Here is a 19,475-nt window from a genome sequence, read left to right as displayed (position 1 = left end):
AACATTTCATTCTTACCCAGTTAAAAAATTTCAATCGCGTACTGTAACACAATAAATAATTTTTTTGCATGGCACAGAGTCAGAGTTAATTATTATCAAAAACTTTTTTAAAATACGGTATCTATTGCATTACAATTATTTTGTTAGGAGAAAAAAAAAGTAAATTGAAATATCAATTTAATTGATTTCTAAAGAAACCCTCAAATAGGTTGTCACTAGGATATTTAAACGAGTTAAAAAAGTTTTACGCTACAGAACTGCGTTCAACCAACACCAGCGACGCCACCACTAAGTTTTTAAAATTTTATGTTCATTTCAAGTTTCATTTCGCATTTCATATAAACGCTACTTAACTTGAAATTTGCAGAGAAAATCGATCCGATAAAATTATTAGCTTGACTTGAAAATGAGCTTCAAATACACGGATTGAAAGCTTGAAAAATTAATATATAATACTTGTCGGGTAATGTAAAACTCAAGCCGATTTCCAGTAATATTATTTCAATCTACGCAGTACATATATTGTATACGAAATATGCACAACGCCGTTTTGCGTAAAAAATTTTGAACATAGCTGACCAATATTAATTTGTACGCTATCATAAGTGAATACCATTCTTGAACCCAGTCTATTCAAATGAATAGACTGGGTTCCTGCTAACAGCTGCAATTGGCGCCTTATTACATTTGACGTTAAAGGTATTCCTTTTTCATTGTCCCAATTTTATTTTGATGATAATGTAGTTCTTTGTTTTCAATAAATGTCATTTCAATATTGACCTGACAATATTAACACAAAGTCTAAAATAGGGATGTAACAACAAGTTTAACGAAATAATTTATTTTACTATTGATACACTTTAATATTAGTATTTAAGTTGAACATGTTATAATATCACAGCATATACAAATTTTTGAACAAATCATTTTGAAATTATAAATTTTGAACAAATATATACAATTAATATATTCCTAGTATTTTAAATCTCGAATAAAATTTAGTTATATGACTGTTGTACGAACAGGAAAAGCTGCAATTTAATATACTTACGTAAAAACCTATGAAAGAATAACATTTCACTACTTTATATAATATATACCATTAAAATAAGAAGAAAGGCTCTATAGTATCTGCTAGACATATATTGCAACTACAAATTATGTTAACAAGGACACTGGTACTATTTCACAAACAATCAATTTTTTACTACAAAAATATTTTTAAGTAGTTGCATCTTTAATTGTCAATCACTTTGACTTCAACTGAATGGTAGGTCGATTGTCATACGAAAAGTGTTTTTTTTATTTGGCCTTTTATAATAAGAATTTTTAGAAATTTGGAAAAAAAATTAATTTATAAATAAATTATAAGAATTTATTTCGATAATATGGCTGAAGATAAAGATCAAATTTTAGCAGATTTTCAAGTAAATATAACATACAATTTTAAATTTAAAGAAAAACTTTTATTACAAAGGTTATACGACTAAACATGACATTGACCACTGACTGACATGACTAAGGAGTTTCGAAAATTAGTTATAACATTATAAAATTATCAACATTATTCACTCATATTTACAATATTTTTTAGAGTATTACAGCTATAGATGATGTTGGGGAAGCTTTTTCACATTTAGAAAATTGTAACTGGGATTTAATGGTAAACAAAATTTTTATATTAATAATATATTGATTTATACGTAGTAGAAGGGGCAATCAGACTAATTGTAAAATACTTCTTTGTTTTCTTTGTCTATTTTAGACTGCCATACAAAATGTTATGCCTCAAGAAACAAGTCCTGTTGAACCGATGGTTCAAAATGATTTTTCCAACTCTAGCAACTCAAACTTAACCCGCTGGAATTCAAGTGGTTTAGAAAATACTTTTGCTCCCAGTAAATTCTTTTTAATAATAAAATATTTTTTTTTCATCAATAATATTTACGAAGTAAATTTTTATTTATTCCATTTTAGTACCTTCAACTTCTTCTTCAAACTCAAATATAATTGATCTCACAGCAGACATTACTCCAAATTCTCTTAAGAAAGATAATAAAGAAATTATTTTTAATATACACTTCAATCAGCAAGTTTATACGATTACACTTCCATCAAGTGCTTCTGTCGGTATGTTTAAAATTTTCAAATTATATTTAAGACTATCTAAGTTATTGATGACTTACTGCATCTTTTTAGGAGATCTTAAAGATCGAATATTTGGCCTGACAAAAGTTCCTATTTGCCGACAAGCCATAAGGGGGTGGCCTCCAGCCAAAATTCATGAAGCTCAATTATCAAGTACAGTACTTTCAAGTTTGGATTTATCCATTGAGAACGAATTAATATTAATCGACTTAACTGATGATGCTTATGGAGAAGAAAAGTAAGTATTATATGTATATATATATAACACGTTTTGAAATCTACATAAACTTATTAATATATAAAAAAAAAAAACTATTGCATTATGGATCAAAGTTCAATAAGTAAATTTTTAAAAAATTAAATATTTAATTACAGCTTCGAAATTGCTAGAAGATTTGCTGAAACATTTACACTGAATATTATTCAACAGCCGGAAGGAAAATCAATATCTTTACCTTTTCCTGGTGAAAAAACCATTTTAGATGTTAAAAATGATATTTATTCCATAACTGATATACCAGTTCGACACCAAGATTGGGTAGATATAAAAAAATTTTTGAAAATTTATTTAAAATTCAATAATTTTATATTTTTTTTCCTAGACCGGTTGGCCAGTTGGGTCCAATAATACAACAACATTAGCGGTACGAAAAATAAAATACTTTTATTTGTTACTCTTTCATATATGCACGTATTATACTTTTTTTAATCTATTTTTAAAAACAGCAATCAGGTATTGAGCTACAACACAATTTAATATTACGTTCATCTGCCAATGATAAGCCTAAAAATAATTCTAAGCCAAGTAGAAGTAATAAGTAAGAAATTTGATATAAAGAAGAATAATTTAAGAAAATATTTCATTCTATAATTTATTTTTAGTTTTGTAAATATTGATTCAGATAGCTCCGACGAGTTTGAGGACGCATCTGATTTTAATGCCGATGATGATTTTTTCTCTGATTCTCCTGCTCAGCCCCGTTTAAAACATTTAAGTAAGTTTAACCTTTTTCATGCGTTTATATTTTCCTTAAAAAATATTTTATATCTTTTTTATATAAGTATCTAATATTCATGGTAGTTTGAATGTTTCTACATATTTAGTTAAATTATAAACTGGTAATTACTATTGCAAAACAGGTTTTTTTTGTAAAGTTGATAATATAGAAGCTTTTATTATCCACATACTTAAAATGTACTCGTATATTTAGTGAAAGACATTTAAATTTATTTTGCCAAACTAAATTTGTAATAAAAGAAAATGTTTTAATTTTAGTACCAGACAACACAGACGACGAAACGTTAGGTTCAATACAATTTGTTGAAAATTATACGCAAAGATATGGCGAACCACATCCAGTATTTTTCCAAGGTAGTCTAGAAGACGCATTAAAAGAGGCTTGCCACAAACCAGCTAGAGATGTAATTGAAACTTCATTTATTTTAAACAAATTTTAGATTTGCTATTTTGTGTTTTCAGAGAAAATTATTAGCAATATATTTACATCACGATGATAGCGTTTTAACAAATGTTTTTTGCGATCAATTACTACGTTGTGAAAGTGTTATGCAAACATTAATGCAAAGTTTTATATTATATGGATGGGATTTAACACATGAGAGCAATAAGAACTTGTAATAATAAAACTCCACAATATATAATTTAAATGTTTTTTTAATAAATAAAAACAATTTTAGATTTTTATCATCAATATCAGCATGTGTTGGAGTTACTGCATCAATTACAGTTAGAAATATTCCTGTTGATAGATTACCCGCTATTATAATTATTGCAAAAAGTAGAAGTACATGTGAAGTATTATCTGTGATTAATGGTATATTAAAATTGAAAAAAAAAAAATCGATTGTTATTAATGAAAATTAATAAATTTAAAAAAAATTTAAATATTTAAGGTAATGTTGGAGTTGATGACTTACTTTCACGATTAATGGAAACAGTAGAAATGTACTCAGAGCATATTAGAGTTGAAGTAAGAGAAGAAACAGAAAGAGCATTACGAGAACAAGTTAAATATGAACAAGATATGGCATATCAACAAACATTAGAAGCCGATATGGCTAAAGAGGCTGCAAAAAAACAAAAAGAATTAGCGTTAGCTGCTGAAAGAAAACGATTAGAATCTGAAAAAGCTGAACAGGAAGCTAAAAAGGAAATTGTAAGATTGCAGGTTTGTAATAATTATTCTTTATTATTAGTATACTTCTTTGTATATTAAATTAATTTCCATAATAACAGGCTGAAAATGCGTTGCCTGATGAACCGAATGAATCTATAACTGAAAATGTTACGAAAATTCGTATTAGAACACCACAGGGAGAAAATTTAGAAAGACGATTTTATGGTCACGACAAATTACAGGTATTATATAAATAAAATTCATTTTAAAATATTCTAATTTAATTTAATATTGTAATAAATTTGAAATAAATTTTTTTTTAGGCTCTCTTAAATTATGTTACATCTAAAGGATTTCCAGTCGGAGAATATAAAGTTATATCAGGATGGCCACGTAAAGACTTAACGACTATTAACCCTACAGAAACATTTAAAAGTTTAAATTTATTTCCTCAAGAAACTGTGATTCTTGAAGAACGATGATCAGCAAATTTTAATATTATTTTTTTTTTTTTTTTTTAATTATACAATATTTAATTATAATCAGTGAATAGTAACAACAACATTCTTTAATATATATACATATATATAAATATATATATTTATATATACATATATATAAAATACATAATTATAAAAAATTGAAAAAAAAAAAAGAAAAAAATAACAAGAAAATTGTAACTTAATTCTATATTATTTTGTTTTATTATTACATTAAGTTGTTTTTTTTTTTTTTCAATTTTAATAATTGGGAGAAAAGAAAATGAAACAAAATTTAATATTAGTTCAATAATTTCAAATTTGAAATATATCGAATTAATTTTTGTGTAAGATTTATTTAGATTTAATTTTATTCGCCCTCTTTTTTTTTTTTTTTTTTTTTTTTTGTAAAGTCTTGAAACGTTTTGAAAATTGAATTGTAACATTTTTATGTATGTTACAATAATCAATATGAAAATTAATAAATTAGGAATTTATTACAATAAAATCAATAAAAAACAAAATGTATTTAAAAATAATAATAATAAATTAAGAATTATATGTAATTTATTAGAGACAGCGATTAAGTATTTTTTTTTTTGTTTTTTCACTTCCCGTTTTAGCAAGTTGCACAAATTTTGTAAAATCTGCAAAGCACGTTAGATCCTTTTATTTTTTAATTTTTCAATTATGAAGTTTAATTTAAGAATTAATTGAAGATTTGAGAATTTTTAAGGAAATTGCAAAAAGCGACGAAAATTCTTTTCATTTTACAACTCTGTTTCAGTTAGTTGGCTTATATATTAAAAGTTAAGTGTAATTATTGTATCTCGAAATGTTATTTTAGGTTTTTCGAGTAACAAAATTAACATAAGAATATTGCTTTTATTACATTTTATAGTTAACCTGACGATCACGCTTTAGCCATGCTGATAGAAAGATAGAAAAATGTTTCATATATAAGTCAACATTTTTAGAATTTAATATTGGTAGAAAATTGTAAACTATACCATTTCGTATGATTCAGTTTGCTAATTAGTTTAGCGATTGAAAAAAATTAGCATAGTACAATAAAACTATTTGTATTTACACTACTATTTGTATTTAAGATTGTTAGAAGGATGGAGGGTTAAATATAACCAAATTAATGTTTTTTTTTTATTTGTATAACGTTATTGAAAAGAGGAAAAAAATAAAATACGATTTATCATCTTACAATAATTTGATTTCCATTTTAATAGGGAGCTATTCTAAAAAAAAAAATCGAAAATTAAATATTAGCGATACCGATAATTATTATCGTGAGATAGAATTGATTTAAATCATCGCAAAAAATCAAAGAATTTATTTACTTATACTTTTTACACCTCAGAACAAAAGCCTGTAATTTCTCGTTTACAGCTCAGATTAAAATTTAATTTAAACATTCTTAATCTGTTTAGGTTTCTCTATAAGAATATTTATATTACCAAAGCCAATCGAAAGTTACAAATATGTTTTTATTAAAAATGGTATATATATTCAACGTAAAAAAAAAACATAAAAATTCTAGCAACCTCTAACTTAGCAATTTTCAACTGCCTTTCTGTCTATTATAAAAACATAAAATTAAGAATTGAAGAAGATTGTGAGTTTCAATCTTGTGGAAATGTTTTTTTTATTAAAACAAAAAAAGTATTATATTATATTATATATCTATATACATGTATGCATGTAATTATAAAAAAACAAAAGTCATAATAGTGATGGGGTAAGTACAAATCTGGGTACATATGTGAAATTTTTGGCATATTATATAATTTCAAAATCTTAAACAATTTATAATTGAAAGGAAGAGTAAGATCTGCAAACACAAATAGCAAGGTAAGCACGGGTATGTAAAAAGACATACATAATGCGTTATCTGATTACGTTATACGATATACTAATACCTGTTACAATCTATATTGGTTCAGAATAACTATATTCTTAGTCAAAGATTTGACAAGATATTTTTTTTTTCATCTCAAACTTTTTTTGCGACTCAGTTCAAAAATTCTGCATATTAATGACGATTTTACTAAATCTAATATTTAAAGTATTGAAAATGAAAGTTGACGCCTGTTATTACATTAAATTGTAGTATATGTATATTGGTTTTGGTATAATTTCGTCATTAACACAAATATTATACGAAAGTCATATTGATTTGTCGAATGCCAGAAATAAAAATTCTGCCCAAATATATGCTAGTGTTATAGTCGCAATCACAATAACTACATAGTAGTTTTTTTTTCGATTACTATTAACAGAAATTTATTATATTAAAACTTACATTATTATATTAAGACCTAGTATTCTTGTTCGATTCAAAATTCACAAAATCTAACCTTTAATATCTAGTTAATTTAATATCAAATTACATTTTAATTATTTAAATAAGATATTAAAGAAATTTGGTAAATATAAATTAGAGAATGAGTAAGGGAATCCAACAATATTACAATTTTTCTAGCTTTGAAAGTTCTCTAAGAAATATTCGGTATGAGAAAATATTAAAAGTAAAGATATTTAATAAAATACCAATAAAATCACGACAAATTTACATTTTATTTACATTTTCCCCCAAATTTTTTTTTGTATTAAAATACATTATGTAATTATTATTTATTTTTTCTTTAATATATTCAAAATAACTAAAAAAATAAACCAAAAAGATTTTCATTAGCAATTAGTTTTATTTTAATATTATAAATTATAAATTTTATTGTACATTAATTTTATCATCCAATTCAATTTAAAAAAATGGCAGTTTAATATATTTTTTCTTTCTATTTTAATTTTTTAAAAATTGCATAAGGTTATTTAATAAATTTTTTTTTTATTTTAATTATAATTTTATTATTATTCTTTTGCTATTGAATTTTCATTATTACATTGTATTAGTTTATTTGAATTCTTTTCAATTTTTTTTTTTATGTTTTATTTTAAATTTTATTATTCCTTTGGTCTATGAGCTGCCAAGTTTTTTTATTTATTTTTTTTTTAAATTAATTATTAAATTGTTTTCTCCTTATTATTTAGATATGTTTAAAAATTTATACGACTTTTTTTATGTTTTTTCACATAATTATTGTTTTTGAGTTTTATTTTTTATTATTTATAAATAAATTAATATTAAATAAAAAAAAAAAAACAATGTTTAGAATTAATTACATATAAGGTGTTAGAATATAGAAAGACAATATATTTTTCCAAATTAATCAGATATTAAAATTTCATTAACTGAAGTCAATAATTAATGAGTAAAATTTTAAAATATAGAAAATACTTTATATAATATATATCATTATAAGAAAATTACTTGGAAAATTTTTAAAAAATTTGTTATAATTAATAATAATTATAAAATTAAGTATAGAAATAATTCATGCACTATTTTAATTTGAAATTTTATTTTAATTTTATTGTTTTTTTTTTTTTAAATTTGAGCATTACCTATACATTTACAACCTCTTTAACTTCAAAGTTGATTCTAGTCAAAAATTTAATTAACAATATTAATGACAAACACTTAATATAGATTATTTTTATTATTTTCTTAATGATTATAAAATTACAAAAGAAACATTATAAATTTAAATAATTCTATAAATTTTGAGATTTTCATAATCTCTTATTATTTTTATTACTATTAGTGATGTAAGTTTTTTATTATTATAAAATTTACATAAAAATAATTAAAATACATATATTTACACAAAATTTAATTATATTTAAAATATTAATTTAACAATTTCAAATATTTTTTTTCAAATGATTTTTCTTAAGTACATAGTTCATTAATAATTATAAACAATATTATAAATAATAATGCAATTTAACTTTATCTCTTTTAATATTAAGTAAATAAAATAAAAAACAAAATTAAATGCTTATATAAAAATTGTTTAACATTTTAAAATAAGAAATAAAAAAATATTTATATAGAATATTATTTTAATTTTCTTAAATTTACATAAAATGCTCTTAATTTTAATTAAAAAAAAAAAGTTTTAGAAAAACTTAATTTTTGAAAATAAGTATTTGTAAATTAAATTATATGTAATAATAAAAAAAAAAAACAAAAATTTAAATAAAAAATATGATTTTTAATAATTAATTAATTATTTAAGTATTTATTTTTTATATAATTTATATAGCACAAAAAGGAAAAATTAGTACAAAATAAAATAAAAATACAAATAAAGAAAAATAAAATAGATTAATTTTTTTCGATTATTTTTTAAATTTTAAATTTTACATCGAAATTGTTATTGTTAATTTGTTTCCAAAATTATATATTAACTATACATTAAATTATGTTTTAAATTATATTTCATATTTTTTGAATCCAAAAATTATCAAACATATTAATTTTAATTTCGTAAATTTTTTTTCGATTAAAACAAAAATTTATAAAAAAAAAAAATGCTTTTTTGTAAAATGCAAATTGTAAATTTGTTCTTTATTTTTATAAATACACGATATAATTTATAATTATTTTAATTTTATTACTAAAAAAAATAATTAATTAAAAATCAAGATTTTTGTTAATTAAAAAAAAAATATTAAAATTTTACTTAAATTGTTTTTAAACTGAAAAAATAACACTTGTAATGCAAAAGATGCTGTATTAAATAATTGAATTGAATTACTTAAAATTTTAGAAGAATATTCTTTAAATCCATAAAATCCTAAGTATAGACAATAACATGGAAAACTCAAAAATTGTAATTTAAATCGATAATTTTAAAAAAACATGAAAAAAAATTGTAACTGAGTATTTAAAGAAAGTGCTTTTATGATCATAATTAAATACAAACAAAGTTAACACTATTTTGATCATTAATAGAATAATGTAAATTAAATTTTATTGATCTATTACCATAAATTATATATTATGTACAGATTTTTTAAAAATAGATCATTAAATATAATTAAAAATAATTCTATATTTTTTTAAACTATTCTCTAAAAGCATTCTCTATTTTCATTAAATAATTTATACTAACTTTAAAAGTTTTGCTTTTTTACAAGTTTCTATATGAGATTCATTATTTAGTCGAATTTCAATTTAAATTTATAAGTACAAATTAACAAAATTTACCTAAACAGTTTTTTTTTTTTATCGTGTATTTATATATTTTTAATTCTAACTAATTAATATTTTGTTCGTTTGTTTTTATCTCAATTTTATTTTAAAATTTAAGAATTACATAATAATTCTGTTTCAGTTTTACATACTAAAAAAAAACAAAAAAAAAAATTGTTTTTATTATAGTAGTTTTAGTTTAACTACTGCCCCCCATAACCATTGATTTTAATGTTTCCATTGATTCTCCAATTGGTGCTAATACAATAACTACAATTAATCCAACAGTAAGTATTATTAATCCTATTATATATAGAGCTAACATTGATTTTCGGAATGATGCAAACTAAAAATAATGAAATTTAATTAAATTTGTATTCTTATAATATAAAAAATATTTAATATAAATAATAAGACTTACTGGTGCATCCATTTTCCTTTCAGGTTTTGAATTATTTCTACCATTCATATCAGTCATTGGGAATGTATTAACACGTTTCGATGCATGACGATCAGAAGCACAACCGGCAATCTGTAACCAATAGAATATCTAATTTAATTTAATTATGAATTAATAATCTGTTCTTAATATTATATAATTAATTATTTTAGTATAAGGAAACGGAATTTTAATTTGAAATATAACAAACACTAACTTATAAAATTATTATTTAAAATATTTATATATTTACAATATTAATTTGATTAAAATTTTATAATATTTACAATTTATATTGTGATGTGAATTAAATTATTCAATTATTCAATAAATATTACTGTGTTAAGATCAAAAATTTTAACTATAATAATATAGAAGAATTTCATTTAGAACAAAACGTCCCGAAAGATTGAGATTTTCAGTGAGATTGATCTTATATATTTTAAAAAAAATTTATGTACATTTTTTTTTTTAATTTACAAATTTACACGAATTCAAAATTATTAAAATAAAAATTTTATAAACTCCTTATACTGGGTGCATAATATTATGTGTTTCAATAGTGTAATTTGCTGTATTATGCATATATGTGCAATATTTTTAAAAACTTTTTAAATTTATAATACAATTTTTATTATTTACTATTAATAATACTTATTACTAATTAACAATTTTTTAAAATTTAAATGTGTTAGCTGCTAACAGAGAAAATAACAATTTTTCTTTTTTAATTTATTTAGACTTTATTTATTATTATTGCTGTGAATTAAGCCCTTTAAATTAATTTTTTAAAATTGAATCAAAGTCATAATATTGTTTAATTTCCTATTCTTGTAATTACAACCGTTTTACAATTAAATAATTTCTAATTTTTCATAATTCACGTTGAAATTTTTGCCAATTTCCTTTTTTGCATTAATTTTTACTAAATCTAAAAAAATTAAGTATTTTTGCTAGCAGTTTACACATTATTTCCACAATTTACACCTTGTCACAGATTCGAATTATAAAACTTACTGAAAATATTAAATGCATGCAAACATGGAATGCAACATATGCTACTAAAATCCAATCCATCCATTCAGGTAACTCAGCTTTTGTTAATTTAACAGCAAAGAATATTGTAATAACTAAAAGTATAAAATAAAATAATTATTAATAAATTATTTTCTTCTTATAAAATTAAAAAAAAAAGAGAAAAATAGAAACAAAATAAAAATATTATTTTAATTACATACGTGCTAATAAATGAGCTAAATTTCCACCTAACCAATGGCACCAATTAAATATTGGACGATTTTTTGAATTTGGTGCTGGCCGGAAGAAAGCACCAATAGGTTGAAAGAAACATAAAGCTGTTGTTATAACACCTAATATAGCATGGGGATTATCTTCAGCTGACCAACCACCAATTTCAACGAATATAAGTATAAAAGCAGCCATAGTTAATGACCATGTCGTCACCATACAAATTCTATGCCACTTTAAATTAAAAAAAATACAAAAATAATATTGAAAATTAAAATATCATTATTTTTTTCTTTTCCTTATATAATTAAAAATAAGAATATTATAGAAACATAAATTAAAATAAGATGGTAAAAAACTAAAAGCAAAAGAAAAACAAAATTATATTATTATGTAATAGAGGAAATAATTCTTACAGCAAACCATTGATCTTTTCCACAAAGTTGACTTCCAACCCAAGTTTGTTTAAAATATCTTGCCAATGCTATGCCAAGTGATGTGAAACCAATCCATGCAGCAACCATAAAAGCACCATGTAAACGTAGTAATAATGTTGAAGAACCAGATAAACCTTGTACAACAGAAAAATAAAATGGTGATGCTGTCGCTAAACGATTATTTTGATGATAACCAACACCGGTATCTTTTAAAGCAATACCAGTTGCCAAAAGTAAATGATATTGTTTATTAATTAAATCAATTGTTTTGCCTTGTACTGTTGTTTTTGGATCTTTTTGGAATTTACAATGTATAACACCATTTATATACGATGAAGTTATTAAACGTGCAGTATTTTGAGGCTAAAAAATTATTCAACATTATTTATTGAATTTTAAATTTAATTATGTATATAATTACTTACAGCTAATAATCTTGATGCACCATAATTTGGACTTCCAGTTAACCATGATGTATATAGATTAACTTTATTACCTTCTTGAACACATTCTAATGCCAAATCATCACCCATTTTACTATCTTCAGAAATGCCTACAGCAACATATCTGGCATTCTCTGTAACATTATCAAAAATATTCAAAAAATTAAAAGAAAAATTAAAAAAAATCACTGAAGCAAAAAAATACTTCTGACTACTTTAAATCTTTCAGACACTTACGTAATGTGGATTTTAATTCGAATTCATAAATTTCACCACGAACATTAATTGAAGATAAAGCTCGACAGTTTTGTTCTTTTAAACAGCCATCTGGTACACCAAAGCATGTTTTTGTATCACCACAACCCTGATAGAATGGATCTGTTTGTTTTGGCTTTAATAAAATCAAACAAGAAAGCATAATTTTATTATTCCAAAATTTATTAGTCTTTTTCTTAGTAATACTTACAGCATCAACTGCTTCTGGTTTAAAAACAACTTCTGGTGTTGATGTTACTGGACGTCTTGTACTTGATATTCCAATAACGCCTGGAGGAGCTGCTTCACGTTTTACAATTTGTACTGGTTCTGATGGTATACCAGTCCAAAATTGATGATATTGTTGAGCAACAGTTGCACTATAATTACGTAATGAAAAATTTAAAAAAATTATTGAACGATAAATAAATGCAATTGTTTTTTAAAAATAATATTATAATAATTCTAATTACTTAAACATAATTTGTCCAAGAAAATCAACTGGTGCATTCCATTCTAAACTTAATCCTTTCTTTTGTGATGTATCCGAATGTGTTGCTGATGTTGCAACTCCATTACAATTCATTAATTTAATTTTACCATCTGGTATTTCACTAAATTGTCCAACAACTTGATATGGTGGATTACGACTTCTTGCTTGTATCATAAAACCTTCAAATATTAATTCTGGTGGATTTGCATTAATTTCAATACGCATCGTTTGTCCTTGACCAATAACTGTTGATGTTGTATCTATTCGAAATGGTGATGCTGTATTTTGCGGTGGTATACCACCTCCATGAAATGGTAACATTGTTTGACAAACAGATTCAGGAGCACCACTTGGATATGTATTTATTGGTATCCATTTATTAAATATTAATAATATTGTAAATATTAATGTAATATATTTATTTGCCATTTTTTTTAATTTGTGAGTTCAAAAAATATTGAATTATTTTATTTTAATCTGAAAATAAAAAATTTAAAAAAAATATTAGAAAATTTATTTTATATTTTACAAAATTGAAAAGAAAATATTAAATTGTTTCAAAACATAAATAATAATTTTTAAATAATTTAACAAAATTATGAAAAAAAAAATGTAGTAAATTTATTTTAAAGTAAATTGTCATCAGTTATCCATTTGAATTTTAAAATGTCAAATAATTTTTAATCAAATAAGAATAAAATAACAAATCGAAAATGAACCCTGTCGGCAGCAATGTAAATTAGTTGCGTTTTTCAAGTGTTTAAATACTAATCAATATTTTCAAGTCATTTCTTACAATTTAATTCTGTATATGAACCTATAATTATTTTTCTAGCTTGAAATTCTATATTTGATGAGAAAAATAAATGATCAACTATATATTTGAACTTAAACTGAGATAATTTTTAATTTATTTAATTTTTTTTTTGTTGTTGTATTGAGCTTATTCTCATTTTCACAACAATCGAACTAGAGAAATATTAACAAGAGGAGTAGAAATAACAAACAACATGCAACGACATCATTTTGTAAATACTCGCACTAATAATAAATTTTGTAATAAATTTGATTAATACAAAATAATCAAAATTTTCGATATTTTAATAAAATGAAATCAAAATCGATTTTTGTTCTTCAATTACATATATTAAAAAGAAAAGAAATGAATTTCAAATTTCGTTGTTATTTTAATTGTCATATTCGTATTGTGAGAGTTTCTGCATATTGAACATCAAAAGAAATGTTCAAAAAGATCGGATTAAAATTTTTTTTATATTTTAAAAATATAGAATTTTTATATTTTCTTTTGGGTATATTTACTGAAAACGATTTATTAAATTACATTCATATTTGTATAAGATTAATTATTATATTAAATGAGTTACGTTTAACATCTAATTTATTTTTGGAATTAATTAAAGAATTTCAAAGGAACTTACTACTTTCTACTAGAAAAATGACATATGAAATTCTTTTTCTCTTTTTTTTCGCTAAGCCATTATTAATGCTATTAATATTTATTAGTAAAATTAATAATTATCAATTATATAAAATAATTTACAAAAATTTAAATCAATTAAAATTAAAATATAGTAAAAATATGAAAATAAATATAAAATATAAAAATAATAAAATGAAATATATTTTAATAATTTTTAAATTAATACAGTTTATATTAAATATTTCGTCACTTTCACCAAATAATTTGTCCGAAATATCATATATGTTAGATGATGGATCATTAGAAATTAAAATTCAACATTTTTTACATTACATAATAATATTTCAAATAGAAAATGAGATTTTATTTATGTTATTAAAATATATAAATTTTTTAAATATAATAAAAATGCAATTTAATATGGAAAAATTACAAAAAATTAAATATAATTTAAAATTTTATCAAAAATTACAAAAAATTTTTAATCATTTAAAAAAATTATTACAAAATTTAATAACATTATTAATATTTTTTCATTTCTTTAATTCTTCAATTAATCTTTTACCAATATTATTAATTTTATTCATGATTTCTTTAAAAATTCACGATATTCATTTTGAATCTAAATTAGAAATAGCATTAATTTTATTATTTCATCTAAGTAAAATTATAATATGTTTAATACATCTAAAAATATTAGGTGATTTAAGTAAAGAAATTAAACTTGCACCGGAACAAGAATTAAATATAACATTAAATGTGAATAAGGAAGAGCAACAGCAAGTAAGCACATAATTATTATATAAAAATTTTTGGTTTACTACAATTTTCTTCTTTATTCTTTTAGATTGATGCAATTTTACTAAAGAATAAATTGAAATTTAATTATTTTAAAATATTTAAATGCTATGCTTACAAAAATAAGTCAATGATGGAGTTTTTTAATTATACAATAACAATTATTTTAACTGGTTTATTATTATTCTTTTTAGAAGTGACATCATATGATCGATTCACATTATAATTTTCTGTCAATGAAAATAACAGTAATAAATACTTTGAGTCTACAAAAAGCGACATCTACATTCAATTTTGGAGACTTTAAACTAAAGATTTTTATTTGGAAAATTTAAATTTTTACTAAGTACATAAAATAATGCACTTATCAAATATCTTATATCAACATTGTAATCAAATTGCATTTAAATATTCATATAATTAAAATAATTTATTTATAAAAACAAACAATTTTGTTTTAAAAAAAAAAAAATTTTAAAAAAAGGGCATCACTCTGTCCGTAAGCCGGAACTTGTACACCCTTTAAGATACGAAGCTGAAATTTTATATATTAATAGATCGTCACTAAAAAAATTAATTCGTCAGGGGAAATATTCTAACTTCTTCGTAAATTTAGAAAGGTAATGGTAAATTCAATGATACAATTCCATTCAGAAAATATAATTATTTATTTTAACTCACGATGTTAACGCCTGAATTCGATGATTATGTCAACACCCCGTTCAAATATTCAAATTTTTTTCTTACCTCATCCTAAAAGTATGTAATCATTTGAAATATTTTGGTATATGAATGAAAGTAATTTAAATAATTCAATAGATAGTTTTTAAAAGCAATATTTTTATTTGTTGAAGGGAAAAGTGCTATTTTAAAAACTATTAGTTCGATTAATAATTTATGTAATAAAGAGACACCAAGTGGTATAAAACGATATTTTATTAAACGTTCTTAATTAAGTAAATAAATCTATAATATTGATATTTTATTTCTCATTTTCTATAAATTGATTAAATTTTATTCAAAATATTGAAAATAAGCTTTATGTAAACTATGATAGTAATTCACTTTCATATTAATTATTATTATTTTATACTTATAAAATTATTTTATACTTTATATCAGTATAACAAATTTTTGTAAATTGAATACATACATATAATTATTAAATTGTCTTTTTTAAAAAAAATAAATAAAATTAAACAATAAAGCACAAAATGTCATGCAATATTTTTTATCACTTTTCATTCATATTATAAATCATTTTGATTTTTATCTATTAAAAATCTATTATTAAGTATTTATTATAATACAATTGTGAGTGTTAAACTACAATTTATTTCAATTGAAAGAAATCATTTTTAAAATCTCTAAATACAAATTTATTTACAAATTATAATTACAAAGTGTATAGGTAGCACTGTAACTACAACAATAAATTATAATTACTATTATTTATAATCTGATTGTATTAATCAAAATATTATAAAAAAATGGTTGCAATTTAATATACTGTATATAATAAATTTAAATTTTAGTATAATTGAATTTAATTAACTATTAAAATTAATATTTACTAATTTTAATGGAAGATGTCGCGCAAAACACATGATTAAAGAATTTTTTTTGTATAAGGCGCCGAATATAGAACGTAGGGTAAAATCTAAGATTAAAACTAACGACGACAAAGTCAGATGAATAATGTTCACATATCAAACTGCATTTATCTGATGTAATTCAGTCTTTAATTTCTTAATATAACAAAATTTAATAATTTTGTTCCAAAAATTATAGCCACAATTAAAATCAGATGAACGTTGCTCAAAACTCTCGAAAAAAATTAATTGTTGCCATTTTACTTCTAAAAATTCTGGTTAAAATACTGATGAGAATACGCAGTATCTTTTATTATTTATTGTCAGATGAAGTCTAATATCAAGCAATGTTTAAATATACGACTTTTATCAGACTTTCAATTAAATGTTAAATTTTGTCGTATATGTTAATAGAACCTAAAAAATAAATTTACGTAGAAATTAAGAATTAAGAATTGCGTATGAGACCCTATGAGTAGACTTTTTTTCCAATTTAAATAAAAATGTTTATTATGTAGTATGTATCTCATACGAGTATAACCGCCTCGGTAATCACTTAATTGAATTTAATAATTCCAGCAAAATGTTTTTTATGTACAATAAGTTATTGGATGTACTCAAAAAATTTTAATAATTTTTTCATAAAAAAATTTATTTTTTCATTTACTTATATAAAATGCATAATATTTTAGGTATTGTTAAGAAAATTTGCTTTTACTGATTTTTCTTTTCATTATTATAATAAAAATGAATAATTTTTAATTATAATAATTATGTCATTAAGTTAATGATAATACCATGTGAAAATTAAATGATTACAAAAAAAAAATTCAAGTCGTTATTTCATTACAAAATATTTTTAATAAAAAGTAAAAAATAAAAATATTTTGAAAGTTAAAAAAATAAAAGAAAAAAGTGCGTATTTTCAAGATGATAATCAAAAGGCATTTAATTCATAAGATTAATTTGTATAAGCTTGTAATAATTTTACTTATTTTATATAGTTTTTCAAAAGTATATATAAGACGCGTACTTTCACTTCACAAACAAGACAAGCAAGTTTAATTCCCATAAGCATTTTATTGAAATTTTTTTTGATATTACACACGATGTACTCTTGTGCAGCGATGTACACCGCTTTTAAATTCTTTATAAATATAGAAAGTGAAGAAATATAATAAGTGATTATATGTAAGTAATAATTTACATAGAAAATATTTCTTTAATTATACAAAAGATTCGATTTTGAGTTGAGTACATGTACTATACATAAATGAACTCTAAAGGATTACATAACGTGAATTTGTCATATTACTTGTATATTTTAAGAAATTCCAATAAAAAATAAAGTTTATCAATTAATGAAAATAATATTCTTTCCCGATTATTAAGACTCTGGCATAAATTGAGGCAATTATCTGGCATAAATCATCAATTGAGAGATTGTTTCTCTAATATTTCTGTAATAAGAGTTCTGTTTCTAATAAGAGTTTTATTAGATTTTTGTTTTATGATAAATATATAAAATAAATAGATTGAAACTATGGAATCAATTGCATATATTTGAGACTCCAAATAAATTGGATTTATTAGCTTTAATTATTAAATTTCGAATTTGAATAAAACCAGCCAGAAGCTAGGCGGCTTCAATTCCATGTAAAAATTTAAAATGTAATAGTTGTTTGAATTTTCCACAGCTATACAATGAATTTATTAATTAAACCTTAAATTAAATTATTCGAACTCCGCAACTCTAAAGAAATTCCCCAAGAAACTAAAATTTGAGTTTTGAAAGCCAATCGAATATTATTTTAATTTATTAATATTGATTTTCAAATTTCAATCATCTTATACAATATTTTAACTTAGAACAAAGAAATTTTTAATAAAACTATTTTATATTTTTTTCACATAAAAAAGTTAAACCAAAATTAATATTTAAATAATTGCCATAACAAATTTAGTAATTTTGTAATTGTATTAACGGTAATATTTTCAACCACATATTCGTATGTATGTGTTTATAGAGGTTTTCCATTTCACACAATATTTAACATACTGGTTTCAATTTAAAAAAATTCCAGACTTAAAAAAAACAGCGGAAATTTTAAAATAAAATTTTAACCTACATACTCAAATTTATTTATTTTTTTATTGAAAATTCAAGACGGTGCAATTCCTTACAATTTTGAGTTCAATATTTTATATACTCTATTACTTTATTAATGTTAACGTACGCCTTCTTGAATATCAAATAATTCCAATTAATTATTTAACATATTTATAGTTTAACCAATGTTCTTAAATAAATTATTATTAAAGAACCGGATAGAACTCTTTTCTAATTGGGAAAACTTAAAAACAAAAACGATAGAGATAATATAGCGTGTTCAAATCAACATAAAATGTAAATCAAATTTGAACATTAATAAATCTTAAAAAAAAAAACGA

At 21.9% G+C, this 19,475-nt stretch overlaps 2 protein-coding genes across 6 annotated transcripts in view; one reads left to right on the top strand and one right to left on the bottom strand.

The window, feature by feature from the left end:
* The first annotated feature begins 1,269 nt into the window (after positions 1–1,269).
* Positions 1,270–4,949, top strand: LOC129614623 (FAS-associated factor 1). The gene is made up of 15 exons (XM_055529340.1): positions 1,270–1,427; positions 1,595–1,663; positions 1,766–1,898; positions 1,978–2,130; positions 2,200–2,386; positions 2,524–2,686; positions 2,751–2,792; positions 2,875–2,966; positions 3,031–3,143; positions 3,425–3,570; positions 3,629–3,783; positions 3,847–3,983; positions 4,063–4,337; positions 4,406–4,528; positions 4,610–4,949. Exons 1-15 carry the CDS (start codon positions 1,389–1,391, stop codon positions 4,766–4,768), a joined length of 1,986 nt encoding a protein of 661 aa, XP_055385315.1. The 5' UTR covers positions 1,270–1,388; the 3' UTR covers positions 4,769–4,949.
* Positions 4,950–9,579: 4,630 nt separating this feature from the next.
* The window catches only part of LOC129614629 (putative ferric-chelate reductase 1 homolog), a 59,932-nt gene continuing 50,036 nt past the window's right edge, over positions 9,580–19,475 (bottom strand). For 3 of the 5 annotated variants that reach the window (XM_055529350.1, XM_055529351.1, XM_055529352.1), the window contains exons 2-9: positions 13,174–13,670; positions 12,683–13,080; positions 12,428–12,579; positions 11,982–12,365; positions 11,556–11,799; positions 11,335–11,447; positions 10,300–10,428; positions 9,580–10,224 (exon numbers count right to left, since the gene is read on the bottom strand). In XM_055529350.1, coding sequence (XP_055385325.1) covers positions 10,078–10,224; positions 10,300–10,428; positions 11,335–11,447; positions 11,556–11,799; positions 11,982–12,365; positions 12,428–12,579; positions 12,683–13,080; positions 13,174–13,622 — 2,016 coding nt within the window. In that variant the 5' untranslated portion in view covers positions 13,623–13,670 and the 3' untranslated portion in view covers positions 9,580–10,077. The remainder of the gene's footprint in view (positions 10,225–10,299; positions 10,429–11,334; positions 11,448–11,555; positions 11,800–11,981; positions 12,366–12,427; positions 12,580–12,682; positions 13,081–13,173; positions 13,671–19,475) is intronic. The other 2 variants (XM_055529354.1, XM_055529353.1) reach the window with 2 other exon arrangements.

This window comes from Condylostylus longicornis, unplaced genomic scaffold (assembly GCF_029603195.1).
Source record: "Condylostylus longicornis isolate FDR11 unplaced genomic scaffold, ASM2960319v2 ptg000114l, whole genome shotgun sequence".
NCBI classification, from domain to species: domain Eukaryota; kingdom Metazoa; phylum Arthropoda; class Insecta; order Diptera; family Dolichopodidae; genus Condylostylus; species Condylostylus longicornis.
Note: the sequence above shows the minus strand (reverse complement) of the source record. Positions and strands in the feature narration are given on the sequence as shown.